The following is a 25,134-nucleotide window of genomic DNA, read 5'->3' on the forward strand; positions in this document are numbered from 1 at the left end:
TTACAACGTTCTTTATCTTATTTTGACACCAACCATCCCTCCTACTTAACATCTGGGTTCAATAATCTATTGCAATGGCCACACAGAACTCAGAGACAATATTCATGAGTATAGGGAAATGAACAGAGTACACTTCAGGACCAGAAACAACTCAGGATGCAGCAGTTTTGCATTCAGGCATGCCTTTTCTCTGCCATACTTTAAGCACATCTTGCTCTTGTATTTGATTGGCACCTTTAGTGCAACTTGGACTTCTTCCTTCAGTACCATCGGTTCTTGATCATATGCTACTTCTTGAAATGGCTGAGCACTGACCAATTCTTTTTGGTACAGTGACCCTGTGTATTCCTTCCATCTTCTTTTGATACTTCATGCATCAATATTTTGCCCATAGAATCCTTCCATATTGTAAATCAAGGCTTGGATTTTTTATTCGGTTCTTTCAGCTTGAGAAATGCTGAGCATGTTCTTCCCTTTTGGTTTTCTAACTCCAGGTCTTTGCACATTTCACTGTAGTACTTGACTTTGTCTTCTTGAGCTGCCCTTTGAAGTTTTCTGCTTATCTCTTTACTTCCTCATTTCTTCCACCCACTCTAGCTTCTCTATGCTCAAGAGCAAGTTTCAGAGTCTTGTCTGATATTTATTATGGTTGTTTCATTCTTTCCTGTCTTTTTAATGACTTTTTGCTTTCTTTACGTTCTTGATCTTCGGCCATTAGTGTCTAATGCAGCACATCTGTTCTTGAGATGGTCTATAAATTCAGGTGGGATATATTCAAGATCAAGGAGCTCTGGTAGCATAGTGGTTGTGAATCGGGCTGCTAACCTCATGGTCAACAGTTCAAAACTACCAGCTGTTCCACGGGAGAAAGATGAGGCTTTCTGCCCCCATAAAGATTTACAACCTTGGAAACCCAATACGGGGTTGCTATGAGTCAGAATGGACACCATGGCACACCACCACCACCATATTCAAGATCACATTTTATTTTGTTTGAATTTTCTTCAGTTTCAGCCTGAACTTGCATATAAGCAATTGATGGTCTGTTCTGGTAGGCCCTTGTTTTGGCTGATGATATTGGGCTTCTCCAACCTCTCTTTCCACAGATATAGTCAATTTTCCTGTGTGTTCCATCTGGTGAAGTCCATGTGTATAGTTGCCTTTTATTTTTTAAAAAAGGTATTCGTTCGCAATGAGTAAGTCATCGATATTGCAAAATTCTGTCGTTCTATTTCTAACATTGTTTCTGTCACCAAGGTCACATTTTCCAATTATGGATCCTTCCTCTTTGTTTCCAACGTTACCATGCCAATCACCAGTAGTTATCAATGCATTTTGATTGTATGTTTGATCAATTTCAGACTTAAGAAGTTAGTAGAATTCTTCAATTTCATCATCACTGACTTTTGTGGTTGCTGCATAAATTTGATAATAATGGTATTAACTGGTTTTCTTTATAGCCGTATGGATATTATTCTATCACAGACAGCATTGTACTTCAAGATCTTGATCTTTTTGATGATGAATGCAATGGCATTCCTCTTCAATTTGTCCTTTTGTCATAGTAAACCATATTGTTGCTGTTGTTAGGTGCCATTGAGTCAGTACCCTATGCACGACAGAACGAAACACTGCCTGGTCCTGGGTCAACCTCAAAATTGTTGCCACGCTTGAGCCCATTGCCAGTCCATCTCACTGGGGGTCTTCCTCTTTTTCTCTGACCCACCACCTTACCAAACATGATGTCCTTCTCCAGTGACTGGTCCCTCCTGACAATATGTCTGAAGTTTGAGAGATGAAATTTGGCCATCCTAGCCTCCAAGGAGTACTCTGACTGCACTTCCTCCAACACAAATCTGTTTGTTCTTTTGGTAGCCCATGACACTTTCAGTATTCTCCTCCAACACCATAACTCAAATGCATCAATTTTTGCACGGTCATCTTTATTCACTGTCCAGCTTTCACATGCATATGAGCTTATTGAAGTTCGTAAAATCCACTAGAGCTCCTTCCTGTGTGGAGTAGGTAGTAAGATAACTGCTAAGAGGAGGTAGTTAGAGGGTTGAAGAAAGGGGGAGATATTAAGAATTCCTCCAGAAGATGGAGAGAGGGATTGATGAGACAGGTATAAAGGTTTTTCTGGTATCCATCAGCACCACTTTCATGGTGTCTTCAGAACTAGGATGATAGATTGATGAAAAGAAATCTAATTGGTATTTAGGGCTCTGATCACCTTCAGTTCCCATAGAAAAGTGCTTATGGAATACATAAACTAAGTCATCCTGATGAGTTCTGATGAGTTCAGTAGCCACTTCTGAATGTTTGTTTGCTTCAGTCTCCTCTTTGGTAATTTGATTTCTATGAATGATAATGCATATCATTATTAGAATAAATGAGAGACTTCACAAATAAGTACTTCTGGGATCTTTGGGATGCTTAATGTGAAGGCCTGAATTTCTAGTTTTATCTGACAAGCTGCAACCCTGCTGTGTCCAATAGGATTCTCTTACTAGCCACATGTGACTCTTTACATTTAAATTAAATTAAATTAAACTGAAAATACAGCTCCTCAGTTGCACTTGTTGCTGTGTGCTGTCACGTTATTTCTGATTCATAGCATTCCTATAATAGGGTTTCCTAGAGTGACTGACCTGTGATTGGCTGTCCAGTGTTTATCCTACATTTAAGTAGCCACATGTGTGTGGCTAGTGGGCACCATATTGCACAGTAAGGAGATAGAACATTTCCATCATCAGAATATTCTTTGAAACAACACTGGTCGAATTTGTCTAAAGGAGTCCAGCCGAGTTGTTTCTGAGGTTAGATTGTGTGTAGAATTGTGATCCAGTGACAAATAAACAGACAATAAATCTCATCTAGCTATCTGTGTGTTGTGATGCACAGTTGCCTTTTGAGCATGTTCTTTTGAAATTCTGCTCCCTTCAGTGGAAAAACCAGCCTCCCTCAGCCCACATACCCCTGGGCCTGCCTCCTCTGCTGTCTGTATCTTCCTCATGGTCAAGTGACCCAGAGAGCTTGCTGACCAAGCAGATATCCTGGATAAAGAATAGGCGGCTTGTCAAAGAGCCCCTGTGGATTTTATTTATATTCTACACATACAGCTTATAAATGCAAGGCCTGTGGACTCTTAACATTTTTAATAATCAAATAGAAGCCAGGGTCTGCTTGTAGAAGAGACACCAGCCAGCGCTTTTGAAGTGACCCCAGGAGAGGTTAAGAAGGGAAGTCATATTACATATGACAGACATACAAACACAGGTATATGCATCCTTTCCCGCAATAGCTCCTTTTACTTTATCTGTTTCAGCCAGTAATTTCTTTGACTCCAAAATTCTAAGAACCCTATATAGAAAAACCTGTTACCATTGAGTTTTTTCTGACCCACAGTGATCCATCCCACTTGTGTCAGAAAAGAACTGTGCGCCATATGGGTTTTGGGTTTTTTTTTAGCTTTTTATTATGAATGGGGTGAAGGTTTATAGAGAAGATCATCAGCTTTACATTCAGCAAACCATACACCTTTTTTCATCTCAATGATGACAGTCCCCTCCCTGCAACAACATCTATCCCACTTCCTCCCTGTGGCTCCCCACTTACATCTTATATTTCACAAATGAACGAGGCAAAAATATTGATGCAAACTTAAAAAACAAAAAATATATATATTCATTTAAATGTCCAAAGGACACATTCAGCCAGCCAGCCTCCTGCCTGCAGGCACACAGCCACTGTCTCTGCTCTTGCTGCTTTTCTAGGTAGGGTTCTTGGTCTACACTCATGCTCTTCCTTCTTGATGGTCCTGGGCCAGATTATAGGTTTGGTCATTAAAAACAGTGAAAAACCTCTGTGAAGAATTTTAACCAGGGGATGACATAATCTGATCGCCCCTCTTCTGCAACATGGGGAATGCTTTAGAGTAAGAGCAGTAGCGATTATGGGACAACCTCTTAGGAGACTACTGCAGTGGTTCCACCTAGAGAGGCTGGTGGCTTGGTCCAGGATGGTGGTGGGGGTGGAGAAGAGTGGATAAAGATACCAGAGGCCAAGCCTACAGGACTGAGTGACAAGTTAGGTAATGGAGAAGCAGATGTAGGCATGGTTCCCAAAATAGGAAACCTTGGAAAGGAAACCAATTTGGGAGGAAGATGACAAATCAACTTTAGACATCAGGTAGGCTGTTGGTCTATTGGTTGGATCTCAGGGAGGGAACTGGGCAGGGATTAAGTAAATAGGACATTCATTAGCACATAAATGACGAAACTGTGGGCATGGATGGATTTTCCCAGAGAGACCAGTTGCCATAGAGTTGATTCCCACTTATGGTGGCCCCATGTAAGCCACAGTAGAACTGTTCTCTGTAGGTTTTTTGTTTGTTTTTTTTCAATGGCTGAGTTTTCAGGCATAATTGCCAGACCAAAAGACACTTCTGAACAGATTTGAACCTCCAACCTTTGGATTAGCAAGGGAGACTACTAACCATTGACACCAGTCGGGGACTCATCTCAGACAGAAAAACCAAAACCTGAACCCACTGTGGTCCATTTGATTCCAGCTTGTAGCAACTCTACAGTACAGAGTAGAACAGCTTTGCAGGGTTTCTGAGACTATACGTGTTTACTGGAGCAGACAGCCTCATCTTCCTCCTACAGAACAGGTGATGGGGTGCAACTGTCAACCTTAGCAGCCCACCATGTAACCCACAGAGCCATCGGGACTGCTTTCCCAGAGGAAAGGTATGTCAGATGAGGAAAGAAAGGGTCAAGCAGTGAAGACTCTTTAATACCAGGTGGAAGAGACCCAACAAGCCCTGAACACCTAGAGAGGTAGACTGAAAACCCACAGGTGTTTGTCTGTTAACTCATTGAGGTGGAGTAAAACTATTAAAAAAAAGGGGGTATCTTTTGACTTCTCTCTAGATATGTTTCCCCATGGTTGTGTTTAGTGTCAGCTGAGTCTCTTTCAACTCATAGTGACCCTTTAGGACAGAACAGAGCTGTTCATAGGGTTTCCTAGACTATATATATATATTTTAAAACTTTTTATTGTGAATTGAGTGAGGCTTACAGAGCAGATCATCAGTTTGACATCCAACAAATCATATACTTTGCTTCATTATATGGTTGCAACAGGCTATAATTTTTACGGAATCGAATTGCCAAGTCTTTTCACCTCCAGAGCAGCTAGTGGGTTCAAAACTGCTGAACTTTCAGTTAGCAGCCAGTGCTTAACCATTGAGTCACCAGGACTCCTATTTTCCCATTACCATTCCCAAACTCATTACATGGCAGCTGTGACTCTATAATTCTGCACGGTGTTCTGTGTATACAGTATATTGATTTGTTTTTCTCTTACTGTGACAGATTGCAGTGTATGTTTTCTGTCTGGAACAATAACTTTCTTTCATCTCTTCTTCGTCCGTCACTGCGCTTTTGGCTGCTATTGCGGTTTGTTGCAAATCAGAGCTCGTTTAATCCCACGAAGTCCTAAACAGTATCTGGTCTCGGTGGCTCTATAATTCTACTCCAGGCACCCCACCTTCATTTGCCAGCTGGGATCTCTTAATGAGTGAGCTGCACACAGTTCAATACTAAAATTATTTTTGCTGGTGAAATATGTTTGAAGAAGTCACATTTGGAAGTGTTCCATGTTCGACCTGCTTCCATTCTGTTGCTGGCGTTCTCTTTGCAGGATGGCTGTAGCTCCTCCAAGTTACTGTTTCGTGGCCTTCCCTCCACGTGCTAAGGATGGTCTCGTGGTATTTGGGAAAAATTCAGCTCGGCCCAGAGATGAAGTGCAGGAAGTTGTGTATTTTTCCACTGCTGACCATGAACCTGGGAGCAAGGTTGAGGTAAGTCATGCATTGCAATCTTTCCATCAGTACTTACTCTTTCTCCAGCTTCGCAGCCAACACACGGGCACTTCTTTCCTAGGAAGAATGATCCGAGAACAGTCACATCAGTCTGCATGTTCCTGTTTCTATTCAGCATTGCTCTTAGCCTTAAAACTAGAGCCACGTGAAGATATCTGCATTCAAGGCTATACTTGTACAATTGTAGTATAATTAAGTATAATATTTAGGTGCTTTTAAAGGCAAATCTACAAAGGCTATTCATAGAAGTCTAACCTTTATCCCTGTCTAACTTTGTTTCTTCTTTCTCCCAAGTGTGGAGAGTTATTTGGTGTAGCCTTCCGTTAAACAAATTATATCTATATACACAGATCCTGGTGTGGCGTTGTAGGATAAGCATTGGATTACCAACCACAAGGTCAGTAGTTCAAACCCACCAGCTGCTCCTCGGAAACCCTGTACAAGGTTGCTATGAGTCAGAACCAATTCAATGACACTTCGCAACAAATGCATACGTATGTATATACATACATATACAAAAATGTAAAATATCACACCCACGTATGCATATATATAAGATATGCATATTCATCCCAGTAATCCCTTTCCTAGATGAATAATAACATTCTATATACACTTTCCTGGTGTAATGCTGTAGGATAAGCAGTGGACCATAAGTTCAGTTTAAACTGCAAGGTCAGTGGTTCAAATTCATCAGCCACTCCTCAGAAACCCTATACAGGGTTGCTATGAGTCGGAACAACCTGTACACTTTTCTCCACTTTGCTTTTTTCCTGGAGATCACATTATACAGTATATAGAGATAGTTTACATTTCCCCATTTAGAGCTGCATTGTTGTTAAGTGCTGGCAAGTCAGTTCCGACTCATAGAGACCATGTATAGAGTTTCAGAGGCTTTAAATCTTATGGGAGCAGAAAGTCTCAGCTTTGTCCTATGGAAGGGCTGGTGGGTTCAAACCACCGACTATGTAGCCACTGCAGTCTTAGAGCTGCATAGTGTTCCATTGTATTTCTGTCTAGTTAATCAGCACCCTGTTCCTGGACATTTGGGTTCTTTCTCAGTCTTCTTCTGTTACACATAGTACCTTTATGAACTTGTCACAGTATCTGCTTTTGGTTTCTCTCTATATATTTAATCATATTGACAAAGTGTCCATCATTGTCTATTTGTTGTTGTTGTTATGTGCTGTGGAGTCGGTTCCGACTCATAGCGACCCTGTTTCTGAGGCTGTAAATCTTTACGGGAGCAGAAAGTCTCATCTTTCTCCCGCGAAACAGCTGGTAGTTTTGAAATGCTGACCTTGTAGCTCGCAGCCCGATTCATAAACACTACGCTACCAGAGCACTCCTTATTGTTTATTTAGGGGTTTTTAAATATTATCATTTTGTCTCACAATTATAAAGGTCATCAATGAAAATATAGGGACAAATTCAAGGGTTCTAATCCAGGGCACACACATACTACTAAGTGCTGTGAAAATTACACAAACAGAAGACAAAATAGATCATTGGGACATTCTAAAAATTAGAAACTTATCTGCATCAAAGGATTTCACCAAAAGAGTAAAAAGGAAGCCCACAGAATGGGAAAAAATCTTTTGCAATGACATATCAGAAAAGGGACTAATTTCTAAAATCTATAGGAAACTACAGTACCACTAAATATTATTGTTTTGCTAATATTTCTTTGAGCTAGGATTCTAGAAATGGAATTGCTGGGGAGGGAAAATGAATATGTAATTCTGTTAGATACTGTCAAATTCCCTTCCTTAGTTGATTTATCAATCTGCATCCTCACCCTGTAATGTATGACAATATCTGTTTCTTAAGATCCCCAGAGTGTGGTGTCAAATTTTCATAATGTACATTTTATGCTAATTTTACAGCCTATTATTTTCCTAATGTGTTTTATTGGCTGTGTAAGCTTTTACCATTGTTTTTCTTGGGTTTCCCAGGTTGCCATATCACCTGTAAATAAAGATAATTTTGTTGTTTTTACAGCTCAAATTGTTTTCTTGTCTAGTTGCTTGAGCTTATACCTCTGAGTCAATGGTAAATTATAATAGAGATAGTGGGTATTTTTGCCTTTGTTCCTGACTTCATTAGGGCTGTCTATAGTGCTTCCCATAACAAGATTCTGGCTTTGGAACTGAGGCTTATATAGTTTTTTCATCCTAGTTTGAATGCTTAAAAAAAACCTCTAAGAATAGGTGTTGAATTTTGTTGAAGGTCTTTTCAGTGATAATAATGCTAAAAGCTGATTCTTAAATTTCTATTTATATGGTAAATATCATTTAAGATTCATGGGAAGTCCTGGTGTGGCACTGTGGGTTGATGGGCTGGACTGCAAAGTCAGTTTGAATCACAAGATCAGTGGTTCAAGCTCACCAGCTGCTCCTTGGAAACCCTATACAGGGTCGCTGTGGGTCGGACCTGACTCTACTGCACTTAACAATAGCAGAACTCATGGAGGCATGGTCTTGGTTATATGGTATATCTTTAACTCTTTGGGGAGCAGCCCAGTGCTTAACTCACAGTAGCACTAGAGCTCCTGTTCTTGGCCCAAATGTAGAATAATGACTTCTTTTCTATATGTGGGCCTACAAGTCACAATTACTATCATGTGACTTTCATAAAAGCTTTCATTAGCCTACAAAAATGATATTTTAAAACAATGAAGCCAAAAGCACTTTCCACAATGTGTCATTTATTCCTCAGCTGCTTCATGACATTTCAAACACAAGTATCTTGAGGCTTCCCTGCAAACCTCTCACCTGAGTGTAGAGGTCCAAGAAACTCATTGGATGAGACTTTCCTGTTGTTCTTGTTGAGTGCCGTTGAGTCGGTTCCAACCCATAGCAACCCTGTATAGGGTTTCCGAAGAGCAGCAGGTGAGCTTGAACCACTGACTTTGCAGTTCAAATGGCTTTTCAGTTTGGTGCATTAACCCACAGCGCCACACTAGGACCCTATGCAAAATGTCACCCTTGTTCCTCCTGTGCCCAGGCACCCTCCCAGCTGCTTCTCCCCTCCAGGCACTTCTCCACCCCCCCACCCAGCAGTCATCTCCACAGCCGTCTGTCTGTCAGTGGGTCTGCTCCCTCCATCCATCGTCTGCTACATGCCAGCTTTACTTTGCTTGATACTACAAGAAAACGAAAGATCTCCAGCACACAGTTGCTCAGTTTCTAAAATTACACTGCACATTTCTGTTCAGCTGCACAGTCGGCATCCTGGAGCATCTTCGTTTTATATTCTCTAGTCTCCCCGGCCCCTCTGTAGCTTCTGAGTTTGAGTAATTTCTCTTTTGCAGTATAAGTTGAGGAGATGTACCAGTCCTATTTGATGCTCCTCTGTCCTTGGTGGTGTCCTGGTGTGGTGCCATAGGATAAGCACTCAACCTCAAGGTTGTTTTGAATAGGAGGGTTGGCAGTTCAAACTCACTAGCTGCTCCTTGGGTCACTACCAGTCAGAACTGACTTGACAGCATTTAGGACCAACAACAGCAAACTGTCTTCTATGAGGAGGCAGTGCCATTTTGTATCATAGAGCACAACACAGCTCTACCTGAAAGTCTGACTACCAGCTAGTGGTGTTGAGGGAGCCATTGAATCAATGAACTGCATTAGGAGTCCTAGTGAGGTGCTGTGGGATAAAGCACTGGACCGCAAGCCACAAGATTGGCAGTTCAAACTCACCAGCCGCTCTGAAAAAACCCTATACTGGGTCGCTATGAGTCAGAACTTACTAGACAGCAATTAACAATAATAGTAACGTGGTTTGGTGGTGCCTGTCTATGTCTGCCTGTCTGTGTCTGTCTTTCTGTCTGTGTGTCCATGCCTGTTTGCCCCCAGAGTGAGCATAGGTCTATTCTTACATGGTTGAACCTTCGATTTTGGAGACAATTGGTTCATTATTAAAATACTGTTCTAGAAAAACAGTGGATTTCATGTGTGTTTGTTGTTGTTGTTAGGTGCCATCGAGTCGGTACCAACTCATAGCGACCTTTTGCACAGCAGAACGAAACAGTGCCCTATCTGGGCCAACCTCACTACTGTTGCTACCTTGAGTCCATCGATGCTGCCACTTGGCCAATCCATCTCATTGAGGATCTTCCTCTTTTTCTCTGACCCTCCACCTTACCAAACGTGATATCCTTCTCCAGCGACTGGTCCCTACTGACAACATGTCCAAAGTATGAGAGATGAAGTTTGGCCATTTTGGCCTCCAAGGAGCACTCTGGCTACACGTCTTTCAGAATGGATCTGTTGGTTCTTTTGGCAGCCCATGGCACTTTCAATATTCTCCTCCAACACCATAACTCAAAAGCATCAATTCTTCTACAGACTTTCTTATTCACTGTCCAGCTTTCCCATGCATATGAGGTTATTGAAAATACCATGGCTTGGGTCAGGCGCACCTTACTCCTCAAGCTGACATCTTTGCTCTTCAACACTTTAAAAGGGTCTTGTGCAGCAGATTTGCCTAATGCACTACATAGTTTGATTTCTTGACTGCTGCTTCCTTGAGTGTTGATAGTTGATCCAAGAAGAATGAAGTCCTTGACAACTTCAATCTTTTCTCCATTGATAAGAATGTTGTTTATTGGTCCAGTGGTGAGGATTTTTGTTTTCTTTACATTGAGATGTAATCCATACCAAAGGCTGTGCTCTTTGAGCTTCATCAGTAAATGTTTTAAGTCCTCTTCATATTCAGCAAGCAAGGTTGTATCATCTGCATATTGCAGGTTGTTAATGAGTCTTCATCCAATCCTGATGTCTTGTTTTTCTTCATATTACCCAGCTTCTCAAATTATTTGCTCAGCATACAGGTTGAATAAGTATGGTGAAAGAATACAACCCTGTCGCACACCTTTATTAATTTTAAACCATTCAGTGTTCCCATGTTCACTGTAAAAAAATCATTTTTACTTCCATAAAAATCAGCCAAAGTTTACTTTGCTTGTGCTCAGTGCCCAAGTGGCTAATTAGACCATAAATTATGAAGACAGAATTCTTTTTTGCTTTTTTTAAGACAGAATTATTGATAGCCAAGTCAGGTGTTAATTTTCTTTCCCAGAGAATTAATTATTATTTGGCAATAAACCTCCATTGTTTTTTGCCTTTAAAGTTTAAAACCTCCATTGTTTCCTTGTTTTTGAAAGTTAGTTTTAATTTATGTCAGCTTTCTGTTACATAGAGTGCTTTGTAGATTCAGTGTTCTCAAAAGAGATTGGTGCGAAGAGATTTACAATTTGGGACAGATCCCTAGTAGATTATTTCTCTTCTCACCACCAATGGAAGTCTTTATAAAACAAGATAGTTACTGATTAATCATAGCTGGTAACATTGTGAAGAGCCCTGGTGGTGCAGTGAGTTAAATGTAGATCGGCAGTTCAAACCCACCAGCTACTCTGCTCCGAGGTAGAAAGATGAGGCTGTCTGTTCCCATAAAGAGTTACAGACTCGGATACCCTAGGGAGCAGTTCTGAGTTGGAATTGACTTGGCAGCAGTGGGTTTTTTTGTCTGGTTGTTTTTGTTGTTAGGTGCCATCAAGTTGGTACCGTTCTGCACAGCAGAATGAAACACTGCCTGATCCTGGGTCAACCTCACTACTATTGCCATGCATGCTTGGGTCCATTGATGCTGCCACTTGGCCGATCCATCTTGTTGGGGGTCTTCCTCCACTTTACAAACATAATGTCCTTCTCCAGTGACTGGTCCCTCCTGACAATATGTCTAAAGTATGAGAGACAAAGTTTGGTCATCTTGGCCTCCAAGGAGCACTCTGGCTGCACTTCTTCCAAAACGGATCTATTGGTTCTTTTGGCAGCTCATGGCACTTTCAGTATTCTTGTAGTGTCAGTAAAATTGTCCAAATCAAGGCTTCATATGTAGTGTGTGTATGTGTGTGTCTGAATTTAAATTCTGAATGTTATCTCTTACAGTTGGGGAGTACAATAATTCTGGTCTTACTCAAATCAAAGAAAGCTGGGACAGATTGCTTGAGATTCTCTCGCTCTGTTTTCCTGGTTTCTTTTCGCAACCTTGCAGAGAGTCAGAAGCCTCTTCCTTGGTGCAATGCACGATTGGTTTATTGGGGAGCGCCCTTCCATAATCTGCCCTTTCCCAATCCTGTCTTTGTATTATTCCTCCCCAAAGATCTTAAGGTACCAGGGAAATAAAAATCAGCTTTTCTGAAAAATGGTTAAGCACATTGTCCTCTGACCTCAGCACCTTCGTCTGTCCTTATTTAGATTTATACATACCTTCAGGACACAGTTTCAAAAACCTGACAAATAGCAGACAGATAGGGAGGTATAAATAAAACTACAAACAACAGTAACAACAAAGACTCAGGGAAATTCATTGCTACTTTGGAGTTGTGAATTGTCTAAAACTAAAAGCATTTCTCTAAAACATCCCACCCTCCCTGCCCCCTATTCCTTCACCCTATGAAGTCTGGCTGACTCATCACCTCAGTCCACAGTGGTTTTCACTGTTGGTGCCAGGGTGGTGTCTACCCCCCCTCCCCCCAGTACAGTAGGGAAGGCACAATGGCTGTGTTTCATGAATTGAAACGTCTATTGTGTGTCTCTTCTCTTTTTCACTGGGTGCTATCCAGGAATGCTGGAATGTGTTAAGGGTGGGTGACAGCATGAAGCTTGTTTTGCATTTTCATTTTAGACACACAATCACACAACGTAATAAAGGGCTCACTGGGCCATAGAATTGCCTTTGCCTTTGCATCTCTGGCCTTTTCACACCTCCTCTTTTCCATCCTCCAACCTGGCAGGTGTCCCTTAGGGACCACCTGAGAGAGTAGTGAACTCAGGACAGGCAATAGATTTAAAATCCCCGTGATTTGCATTAGGCTGTGCCGACAGACATTCAGAAGTCTGCCTCCTCCACTCCGGGCATTGTTATATTGCTGCGTGGTTTGGGCACCCAGCAGTCAGCCATGCAGAAAATTTTCCTTTATTAAGGCAGGGAAGGAGTGCTGCAGGGCTCATCTCTTTCTGTAACTTACTTTGACAGCTTAATCACCGAAACCTAGACAAGAATCATCTCTGCATAGAGCAGCGTTTTTGGTGGTGAACATTTCCTTATTCTTTTCTAACAGAAATTGGCTAGGAATCTTGATTTGGGGAGCTAAAATGTTTTTGTCATACTGAAGGATAATTTCAGGTGCTTTTTGGATTTTTTTCCAGGTGAAACCTTCCCCGCTACCTCAAATTCCACTTGCTATTTATTTTCTGCCTCATTAATAAGGAGGTAATTGAGAAAGCTAATGAATTTTATTTTTTAAAAGATGACTGCTTCCGGAGTTTATGTGGTGGATGGCTAACTTTACAAAGTTTACCTACCTGAATCTTGTGTAAATGTTCCTTATTTGTGAGGTTTGCTCCAAAACTGGGATATGAGAAATAACCCTCTTATATAAGACAGGTATGTTCCTTCTTCCACCCCCTTCCCTAGACTGAATGAAAAATCAGTTGCCATCAAGTGAAGCCCACTCACAGCAATCCCAGGTGTGCAGAGTGGAACTGTTCCACAGGGTTTTTTTGGCTGTGACCTTTCAGAAGCAAATCACCAGGTCTTTCTTCCCAGGTGCCTCTGAGCAGACACATACATACCACAAACCTTTCTGTTGGCAGCTGAGCACATCAACCGTTTGTACCACCCAGGGACAACAGTTTTAAGGCACATTGTGAATTGCACTCTCAGAGGGCTCTTGTTAGGCTCTGGCTTCTACAGTCCACAGCAAGGATGCTCTCTGGCTTAGGGGCATCCCTGTTCCGTAGCCCTGGAGGGGGGTCTGGCTATGGCAGCCTGCAGTCCAGGGATTAGCTGCAGCCCAATTGGCCCATCTGGCCATTTGAGGATCCCGTTCCTTCCTCATCATACTGAATTTGGCCTGAAAAGTGTTAAGTTGGCGGGATATATTTTGAATAACTCCCACATGGACCAGATGGTCTTTTTGATTTAATCGTCAATATTTTTATCATCAGTGTTTATTGAGCTCTTACAGCCCTGTGCCTGAATGCCTGCCCCATTTTCTAAGATCAGTTTAAGTACCATCCTCTTGGCAACATGGATGTGTGCCCTTTTTTCTTTGACCATTTGACCCTTGTTCATCCATTTCTTTCATTTTATTTCCTTCAAAAATGGTTTACTGAGTGCCTAGTATGTACCATACTTGGGAATCTACCAGGGGGCTTCAAAAAGTGGATGGAAAATTCCACTATCTTTGAATTCCATTTTTCTAAGAACTTTTTGAAGCTCTGTAACTAAACAGTAATGCAGTTTAATTCTAGTTGGTAAGATAGCATGTCTAAGTAGTATGTGTAATAAATGAGTCAGTTATGTAGCGTTTTCCAAGTGGATGAATAGAATGGGAAGAAGAAGGCGGGATAAGGCTGAGGTCAAGATGGGGAGAGGAGGCAATATGCTGTAGGTATCTTGTGCACTAGCATGATTTTATATCACTGGATAAATAATGTTTGTACAGGCCTCAGTGGCTGACACTAAACTGGAGGGTGCCAGGTGGATACAGCAATATTTCTGAGTGTGTTCCCCTTCCTTGCAGACCAGAAGCACAGGAACTGGGCATCTTCATGGATTTATCTGCTAGCAGCACGTCACACAAAATACCTTGTGTGTAATTAATGCTTTATAAATAATTGGTGAAATTGAAATGAATGTGTAAAAATAAATTTGAGAACAAATAAATAAACCCATTTCCTAACTTCAGTTTGCTTCTTCCTCCCTTCCTTTTTCCCTTCCTTACCTCCTTATCCTCTTCTTCCTTTTGTTTATTCTTTTACTTTACAATATGTCTGTATTTAAGAAGTTGTAATTCCTCTCTTATTTATTATTCTTTGTGAGACAGACTTTGTTCCTGACACTCCATGGGCACAGGGGTTTGGAAATGGTGGGCGATGTCTGGACCACCTTTCCCCTGAGAATGTAGTTATAAGATACAAACCTTAATTACATGCAGAAAAGCAGAGACGAGCTTGGTTTGTTTATTGGTTTGGCTATACTAGCTTTTTGCTGTGAAAGAAATTTTGTTTTTAATATACCATACTGACTTTATTCTAAGTGTTAATCAGTTGCAATATTAAATAATTTGTATTTTAATTGACATGGAGCTAAGAAAAAATGTTTCTCAAATTGTCTGCTACTAACATGTGGTGCAGAGTCCTGGTGTGGTGCTGTGGGTTAATGCACTGGACTGCAAAATCTGTTTGAACTGCAAGGCTGGCGGTTCAAAATCACCAGTTGCTCCTTGGAAACCCTATACAGAGTCGTTATGGGTTGGAACCGACTTGATGGCACTTAACAACAACAATGACAATATGTGGTGCTGTAGGATAAGCACTGGACCATATGGTCGCTTTGAACTGCAAGGATGGTGGTTCAAACTCACCAGTTGCTCCTACGATACTGGGTCTCTATGAGTCAGAACTGACTCGACTCTATGGCACTTAACAACAATACATACTAAGGAGCTCTGGTGGTGCTTTCAGATAAGCACTTGACTACTAACCACAAAGTTGGTGGTTCAAACCCATCAGTGGCTCCACAGGAGTAAAATGGGGCGGTTTGCTACAGTAGAGGTTTACATTCTCAGAAACCCTACATAGGAGTTGGAATCAACTTGATGGTTGATTTTTTTTTTTTTTTTTTAATTTAATGCATCCACCTGCATCTCCGAACTGGGTCACTATGGGTTGGAACTGACTCGACCGCACTTAACAACAGCAACAACATTGTTTTAAGTCCTTTACATTTAAAAAAATCACTGGAAAATGTCCATTTGTCATTTCATAATTAAAACATTTTTATGATGATACCGTAGCATATTTATTAGGAAAAATTACTTACACAGGCAAAAGTAAGAATTACCTGTAGAAATTTTTTTTAAGTAAATAACTTTAGGAAATTGATTGCAGAGAAGTGTTTCAAGAGTATTTTTACTAATAATTTGCCGTATAAAATTCAAGGGACTTCTGACAACCTTGGGGCTTAATTGGCTTTAGTTTGCAAATATTATTTATCCAGTGAAATAAAATCATCCCAGTTTACAACAAAGCCTAGTGTGGAATGTGAAGATGGAGAGGCCACCTAACAAATTAATGAGCATGCTGAGCACATTTCAGCTCTTACCTGGGCTTCAGAGATTATGGGAATCTTACGTGAATTATCTTTCTGGTTTGCATTCAGTTGACATAGCTGGGTGTTGAACCAAAGAAAGATCTACGGATGCAATTGATTCCAAGCTTTCAGCTGCTCAATTTAAAATGCCAATGACCGCTACAGTGCATAGAATTCTCCCTTGAGAGCTAAAGGTCTCCGTGGAATTTGGAGCCCTGATTTCCATACTGAGCCCTTTATACAAAGAGTCTCTGGTTTACAGTAGTAGGATGTCAGAGTCTGGAGGCTCCTGTGGATAATCTAGTGTTAAGATCTTCCAAGTGCTCCAGGGATTGTCTCTCAGGGGTCCAATGTATGTGTGGGGGTGGGTGGTGGGGGGGACAAGGCTCTGAATATAGTTACCTCCCCCCAACCTCACTTGTACCCACCTCTCTTTGCCAGGACGTCTGTGACCAGTTTTATTGTGTTGTGTGTCTATCCAAGACTTGGACTGAAGGGTTCAAAGGCTAAACACGCAAAGGGGATTCAAAAAGATGGTGGAAAAATGGGATAAAAAAGATAAGGGAATTTTCCCGTGAACTTTTTGAAGCCTCTTAGTGCTTTCAGAGAAATAGTTTGATCTGGATAAGCGTATTCATTTTCCAGGTAAAGACAGAGCAGCCTGGAAAAGATAAGACTCACATACTCAAAATAATCGCATGTACTGCCATGCTGACGGCAATTAGAGATACATGTGCCTGGCACTGAGTTCTTACTGCTGCCTTCCTCCTGGGCTTAGAGTGGAAATCATGTGGGACAGGTAAGAAAGCACAATATCCAAGACAGGAATAGCTAAAGATAAAAGGCTACTATCATTTCCCCTTTTCTATTACTAGAGCAAACTGTCTTCTAGGGAGTTCTAGGGATCATCGCAGGTGCTTAGGGACCCAGTTTTTCAGACAGAACACCTTTATTTTTATCTGCTTTCAGCGTTGCTGATAAGTGCTGTTGAGTTGGTTCTGAATCATAGCGGCCCTGTGTAAGGTTTCCAAGGAGTGACTGGTGGCTTTGAACTGCTGACCTTGTGGTTAGCAGTCCAGTGCATACTCTACAGTGCTTATGCATGAAGTTTCTTTTTAAGATAGGACTCTAGCTTAAAAATTGTTGAAAATTACTTTTCTAGCAGATTGTTGAAAATGAAATGAAACGCTTTATTTGAAGTGCTGCTGACTATCTGTATCTATTGAAATGACCAAATACAATGGTGTGAACAATGCTCGGGTAAATGTTAGCTGACTACCTGCTTCAAGAAAACTATGGCCATCTATGTGAGGATTCTGGATAGATTGTCTTGAACTGCAGAGACTGATAACTGAGTGGGTGGGAAGACCGAAGCCTTCTTTGAAGACCTTTCAATTAATTGCATTGGGACTTGCAGTTGAGTTGCTGGGGTCCCTTTTACATGCTGGTGTTCCTCCAAGGCATTTTGTTTTCTTTGGGTTTTGTAATGATGTGATGGTTCATTGTAAATACCAAGGTGAAAACGAAGTGGTACCTGGTAGGTGATGGCTCTTTCTTTCCTGTTTTCATTTTATAGTGCACTTACATTTCCATCGACCAAGTTCCTCGGACCCACGCTATCATAATAAGCAGGCCTGCCTGGCTTTGGGGGGCAGAAATGGGAGCCAATGAACATGGAGTGTGCATAGCCAATGAAGCCGTCAACACCAGAGAACCCGCCCCTGAGACGGAAGCCTTACTGGGGATGGACCTGGTCAGGTAGGGAAGGTGATTCTTTGAAACAACTGCCTCGAAATAGGCCGAAAATCTGGACAGGATATATCTTCCCCAAATCTGTGTACATATATGTTGTTGTTAGGTGCCACTGAGTCAGTTCTGAGTCACAGTGACCCTGTTTAGGGTTTCTAAGGCTGTAAATCTTTACAGGCGTAGAAAGCCTCATCTTTCTCCTGTGCAGCAGCTGGTGGGTTTGAAACTGTAGCTAGCAGTCCAGTTAAAGAATATAAAACATATATTCAAGTATTTATTGTGAACTGGAGGAAGGTTAACAGATCAGAATATAAAATATATATTCAAGTTTTTATTGTGAATTGGAGGAAGGTTAACAAATCCGTTTTCCATTCAATAGTTCATGCACGTTTTGTATTCTATCATTGGTTGCAATCCCCCACATTGTAACCTCATTTATTATACCACTTGTGTGTCCTGTTTCCATTCCTCCTTCTTTCCTAACCCTTCTGAACTTTGTCCTTGGGTTAATGCTGCCCTTTTGATCACAAATGGTTGACTACCCTAAAGTGTGTGCACGTTTCTAGTGCTAACGTTCCCCTTATAGAACTGCCTATTGTTGGGCTGAAAATTGAGCCGCTGGGGACCTGAGGAGAGACTAAGGGCCGTAGTCTCTGGGTCTCACCAGTCTCTAGCTGACCAGTAATCCTGATCTTTTTTAAGATTTTGAATTTTGTTTTACATTTTTCTCCCATTCTACCCAAGACCTGCTAATGTGATCCCTTTCAGAGCAGTTTGTATTGATAGCGAGGTGCATCTAGTTCTTCTGGTCTCAGGGTCATGGAGACTGATGTTCATGTGGCGCATTAGTTCACTGGACTCGATGTTTTCGAATGTCTTTGATTTTCTTCCCTCTTCTTTCCTGCGGCCAGTAGTTGCACCTTAGATGGCTGTTCATGAGCTTTTAAAACCTCAGTTGCTGGTCATCAAAGTAGGATGTAGAATATTGTCTTTGTGAACTATGTTATGCCAGTTGATCATGGTGTCCCCTTCCAAGCCTTGTATTTTGTAACACATTCCCCCAATGCCTTTGATATAAGCACTGAGACAACAGTCAATGAAACTAAAGAAGAGAGAAATCTCAAGGCAATCCAAGACTTATAGCCCCATAAATGGCACAGATTTCCACGTTTGGCTTTCAGTTATCTCTGCAGGTTATTCAGAGATTACAGAGGCAGGGCACATTTGGAAGTGCTTTGAGGCAGAACTGTATTTGATCTAGATCTACACAGCTGAGGGACATAGAGGATATATTTGGAACATAATTGGTGTTGTGACCATTTATAAGGTCTGAGACAATAACAAATGTTGGAAGTAGATGACAGGTTGAGGAAAATTGAATCTTAGCCATTTAATTTAACTCCTTTCTTGGCTAGCCATGTCCAGCTTTGCAATAAAAAGAGGGCAGAGTAGGGGCCACTGTATCTGTACTTTGAGTGGGTCTCCATGAGTTCAAGGTCTAGTCTCAGCTTTACACACGCAGTTCAGCCAAGCAGGCGCAGATTCCGAGGGACCACTTCATACTGACCAAATCCTAAAAGTTACTGAGGAGCTAGAAGGCTTCCTATAAGGGAAAGTCAAAAAAGTATTGCTACTAGGATTCCAGTTCATGCTTACATGGGGTTATTCCAAGCAAACCATGCTTAAACATGCCTCACCATCAGTCAATGACTGCAGGCAAGTTCTCTCCGTAATACGCTCATCTTAAGCTCATTAGGGTGCTTTCAAAAAAGGTCCAATCTCAACAGTGGCTTCTGAGGGGTTCTGGTGGGCCAGTTAAATTCAGGGCAAGAGAGGTCAGCTCAGAAGATTGTGGCAACCGCTTTTAGGAATTCCAAAGGGATAATCTTGGAATCTTCTCCTATGAAGAAGTTTTAAGAAAGTTGAAAACTGCATTGGTTAGAAAAAGGCCAGGAAAGTTTTGATGAAGATTTTTTTTTTTTCATCATGAGACTGTATCTGCTCATTCTTAAAGGGTAGCAAGAGCTACCCCATGAGAATTTCATGGGAAACCTTATCCCATCCAGCCTATAGCTCTGATCTTGGTAATTTTCTCTGTGTTTGTCTCTTTCTTTTCTGGAATTCCGATCACACATAAGTGTTCTTCTTCTTGGTGTCCTACATAACTCTTAGGCTTTCTTCAGATTTTTTCATTCTTTTTTTCTGATTGTTCTTCTAGCATACTAGTATTGAGAGATTTCTCTTCAAGTTCACTATCTAGAGCTTCTATTGCTTTGCATCTACTCCTTGCCCTTTCGATGTATTGTCCATTTCTGAGACCTTGGTTTAATCTTCTGGATTTCTAATTGCGGGTTTTATATTGTATCAAAACTTGCATTTATTTTGTCTGTATATCCTTATAATGTTTTCCTGAATTCTTCTAAAGTTCTTATTTTGTTCTCTTTGTTTTCCTGAATTTTTCTCTTGATCCTTTGAAGGTATGTAATTATCATTGTTTTGAATTCTTTTTCAGTTAGTTTCATTACATTTTCTTCCTCAGAAACATTTTCTGTCTCTGCGTCTGGGTCATTTGGTCGAGCCATTCTCTCTTTTTTTCATATGAGCTAAAATTGTCTGTTGTCTCTGGGGCATTGTGGGCTTGTCATATTTGTTAAAACAGACAGTGTATTTGTTAGACATGGAATGGAGAAATGTCTGGGGGTCTCTTGCAATTCAAGGAGCTCCCAAGGTGGTTGTGGAAGGGATGTGACAACAGAGTTCTTGGCCCTAAGTGGAGTTCCTCTTGTCCTTGGTGTTATCTATGTTCGGGGCACTCAATCCAGAAGTAGATATTTCTGCCTATTCCTTTCTCTCCCCTTCAAGTGTCTATTTTATAATGGTATGCAAGGGAAAACAAGATTCAAAAGACAGCCAAGCATCTTAACATTGTTGCCTGCCTTTTACCCATTCCAACCATGTTTCAATCCCTGTATCCCAGAACTCTGTTGTTCCAAGGTTGTGCATACATCATTATTTACCTCTGTCCCACTTAGCCCATGCAAACCTGCTTAACTGTTCTCCCATCTGCCTTGTTCTTCCATTCCCCTCCCCCTTCTTGTGTATTGCCCCCCACCCCAGCACCCAAACTATCCTGTGTCTATTCCCTACCCTGTGCTCCACCTTTCCTTCCCTCCCCTTATCCCACCCCCACATCCCAGTAACCAGCAAATAATTTTTACCCCCCATTTTAGTGTGAGTACTTTTTCTTAATCTTTTACAATAATGGTCCTATGCAGTATTTCTCCTTTTGTGACTGACTAATTTCACTCAGCATAATGTCCTCAAGGTTATGTGGTGGCATGTTATGTGATGGCTTATAGAATACATCTACTTTTAATAAGAAAGAGAGCTCAGGAGACCAAGAGATAGAGATTAGTGAAAAGGTTTCATATATGCTTCCCACAAATTTACATAGCCTGTAACACTCTCATGTTACCTACCCATAGCCAGCCCTCTGGTGAAGACTGGGAATCGTCACATGCCCCAAAAGTCATATGATCTCAGAGGACTTTGCCCATTTGTTTATTGTAGGGAGGAGGGCAGGTTATTTGCAGTCGAGTCTTTATACAAAAATGAGCAGGGGACCTAGTCCTACAAGGAGGTGGTTGTGTTGGCAGTGGTGGTGTGCCGTGAACGCAGTTCTGACTCATAGCAACGCTGCAGTGTTTCTGAGGAGCGGCTGGTGGGTTTGAACTGCTGACCTAGCAGTCCAGCACATTATCCTGCAGCACCACACCAGGACTCCAGCTACTCTCTTATGGTGGTGGTGTGCCATAGAGTCGGTTCCGACTCATAGCGATCCTGTCAGGGTTTCCGAGGTTGTAAATCTTTATGGGACAGAAAGCCTTATCTGAGTTGGTAATTTTGAACAGCTGACCTTGAGGTTGGCAGCCCGACTCGTAACCACTGTGCTACCAGAGCTCCTTATAAGGAGAGGAGTACTGACCATTTTTGAGTGTAAGTTGTGTGTGGTTCACTGTAGAATCTCTGCCTTCCAGGCAGGCGATCCAGGGAAAATTTCTGCCAAGTGCACCTCATGTGCAGCCAAGCTTCCAGACTAAGACGAACTAGGAAGCCCTGGTAAAATTTGGCTGATGAAGCATCATGGCCACAATGTCCCAATACCCAACCATTCTTGTTTGGGAGATCACCTTAAGTCCCTGCCTGACAACAACAATAATCAATTATTTTCATTACTTTCCCAAAGCAGATATGAGATGTTGTTGTTGTTGTTGTTAGGTGCCATTAAGTCGGTACCAACCCATAGCGACCTTATGCACAGGAGAATGAAACACTGCCTGATCCTGGGCCAACCTGACTATTGTTTCTATGCTTGAGTCCATCAATGCTGCCATCTGGCCAGTCCATCTCGTTGAAGGTCTTTCTCTTTTTCTCTGACCCTCCATCTTACCAAACATAATATCCTTTTCCAGCGACTGGTCCCTCCTGACAATATGTCCAAAGTATGAGAGACGAAGTTTGGCCATCCTGGCCTCCAAGGAGCACTCTGGCTGCACTTCTTCCAAACGGATCTGTTGGTTCTTTTGGCAGCCTATGGCACTTTCAATAATCTCCTCCAACACCATAACTCAAAAGCATCAATTCTTCTACAGTCTTCCTTATTCACTGTCCAGCTTTCGCATGCATATGAAGTTATTGAAAATACCATGGCATGAGATATCGATCTGTAAATCTAGTTTTCAACTTTGTTTTACCTTATTTGTTTCTTTAATTTATGGAAGCATAACGCTAACTGCAAGGTTGGCTGTTCAAACCCACCAGCTTGCTCCTTAGAAACCCTAAACATGGTCCCTATGAGTTGGAACTGACTCAAGAGCACTTGACAACAACAACAAAGGTATCAAAAAAATAATCTAGCAGAATTCTTAAGCAAAGGAGCTTTAACCCAGGGAAGTGCAAATGTTACTCATCCTTTTGAGGGCTGGGTGGACTTCTCAGGAAAGGGCAGAGTGAACGTGACCTACCTGTGAGGTCTTGGCATACCTGTGAGAAAGTCTTCCTTGTGAGACCCTTTTTCTAGGGATTTTTCATCATGATTTCACCTAAAACTAGGCTTTGAGGTCAGAGCCATCTCACCGTAAAACCCAGGACAACCTGGGGAAAGCTTGTACGTGGGAGGATTTGGATAAGCTTGTATATTAGGGTAAATATCAGAGCAAGGCCTATTTAAGTTCATCCTTTCCATGCTGAGGTGAAGCCACTGAAGTGAAATTCAGAATGGAGGCCAGTAAGATGCTGTTCTCATTTGAATCATATACATTAGCCCCATCTAGGTGGATGGAGTCCTAGTGTGGTGCTGTGGGTTAATGTGCCAGATGGCAAAGCAGTTTGAACTGCAAGGTCGGCAGTTCAAGCTCACCAGCTGCTCCTCGGAAACCCTATACAGGGTCGCTATGGGTCGGAATCATCTCGACAGCACTTAACAGCAGCAGGTGGTGACGTAGTTGTGTGAAAGGCTTTAAATTAGATCACATGATTTTGTATGCCTCATGGACCTAGATCACCGGGGCCCTGTCCTCTGGCATCTCCTTGGCAGCCAGGGCTTGAATGGGCTCATTCTGGTTCGACCCACTGCTGAGAACTCACCTCTGTTCTCAGATTTGGCTATGTTCCTGCCACTAGCATTATAATTTAAATGAACAGATAAATAAATGATTTTTTTTTTTTTTTAGGTTTTTATTGTGAATGAGTGAAAGTTAACAGGGCAGATCATCAGTTTTACATTCAACAAACCATATACTTTGTTTCATTACAATGATTATAATCCCTTCCATGAACCATCAGTTAACAGTATTTTTATCTATTCATTTTAGCTCTTTTTTTAAAAAAAATTTTTAAAACACTCAGGCATATATAATAATTTACACCACCAAAGGGCACATTCTGCAAGCCTGCCTCCTGGCCACCACCAGCTTTCAGTCCTTCTTTCCATAAATCTAGAGTCCTCAGCTGTTCCCTCTCTCCATGTCCCCATCTCTGCCTCCATCTCTGGTGTTGCTGCTTTTCTGGGTAGGGTCCCACATTCTGCTTTTACTCTTCTTCCTTGATGGTCCTAGGGTCCTCTGTTTCTGGACTGTAAGATGAACTATTCCCCCGTTTTTGTTACAAAACTTCTACCTTTACAATTGTGACAATCACAATTAGTCATGATTAACAATTACTCACTATTGAATCATAAGAATCTTATCCCCATCTCTTTTTACCAGACCCATCTAGGCAAGATGAAAATGATTCCATGGGAACTCTGTCTTCCCTCACACACTCTTAAACTAAACTCCCTATTGAAACCTTGTAAGCCAGTCACTTCATGCCTTTATCGCCCCATCATTTTAGATATCCAATGTCTAAGTTGCCCATCCCTAGCTACCTGGTATACAGAGGGGATAAGATTAATACTTGATATAAAGACTTCTTCCCTCTCTGTTGGTATTTAGAGCTACTACCTCCATGAGTAAGGAGCTTTGGTAGCGTAGTGGTTACAAATCGGGCTGTGAACCTCAAGGTCAGCAGTTCAAAACTACCAGTCGCTCCGCGGGAGAAAGATGAGGCTTTCTACTCCCGTAAAGATTTACACCCTTGGGAACCCTGTTGTTGTTGTTAAGTGCTGTCGAGTCAGTTTTGACCCATAGCGACCCTGAATAGGGTTTCCAAGGCTCTAAATCTTTACGGGAGCAGATCGCCTCATCTTTCTCCCACGGAGCAGCTGGTAGTTTCAAACTGCTGACCTTCCGGTTCGCAGCCCGATTCGTAACCACTACGCTACCAGAGCTCCTTTGGAAACCCTGTACAGGGTCGCTATGGGTCGGAACCGACTCGATGGCACTTCACAACAACAACACCTCCATGAGTATAGGTCAAGTTTATCAAATTGTAGCAATTTACCCTCGTTTCCTTTATCAAAAAAAATTTTTTTTTTAAATCTTTCTCTAGTCGAGTTCTGATGATCAAACCATCGAGGCTAGGTCAAATGGGTACTGTCTACAAGTTTGGGTGTTCTTGTGCATCTCCCCTCATTGTATATCAGCTGGATGCTTCACTCTCAGCTTTAGCCCTCTGTGGCTATGTCCTTATCTATGGGCTCAGGTGTCCCCAGGTCTCACCACACTTGGACCAACCAGCTCTTCCCTTTCTCTCTCTCATCTCTGGGTCAATGGGAGTCTATGGAATGTGGTTGAACTCAGCTCATTTCTTCATTGCTGCCTTTCCCCCTCTTCCACTCACCAATAAACCAATGTGGTCGCCAAAATAAATGAATTTTTACTGAGTACATATTA

At 41.7% G+C, this 25,134-nt stretch overlaps 1 protein-coding gene across 1 annotated transcript in view; it reads left to right on the forward strand.

Moving 5' to 3' along the window:
* Window positions 1-5,505: 5,505 nt before the first annotated feature.
* The window catches only part of SCRN1 (secernin 1), a 36,227-nt gene continuing 16,598 nt past the window's right edge, over window positions 5,506-25,134 (forward strand). The window contains exons 1-2 of the mRNA XM_006832172.1: window positions 5,506-5,869; window positions 17,628-17,809. Coding sequence (XP_006832235.1) covers window positions 5,666-5,869; window positions 17,628-17,809 — 386 coding nt within the window. The 5' untranslated portion in view covers window positions 5,506-5,665. The remainder of the gene's footprint in view (window positions 5,870-17,627; window positions 17,810-25,134) is intronic.

Source organism: Chrysochloris asiatica, unplaced genomic scaffold, assembly GCF_000296735.1.
Source record: "Chrysochloris asiatica unplaced genomic scaffold, ChrAsi1.0 scaffold00006, whole genome shotgun sequence".
Lineage (NCBI taxonomy): Eukaryota > Metazoa > Chordata > Mammalia > Afrosoricida > Chrysochloridae > Chrysochloris > Chrysochloris asiatica.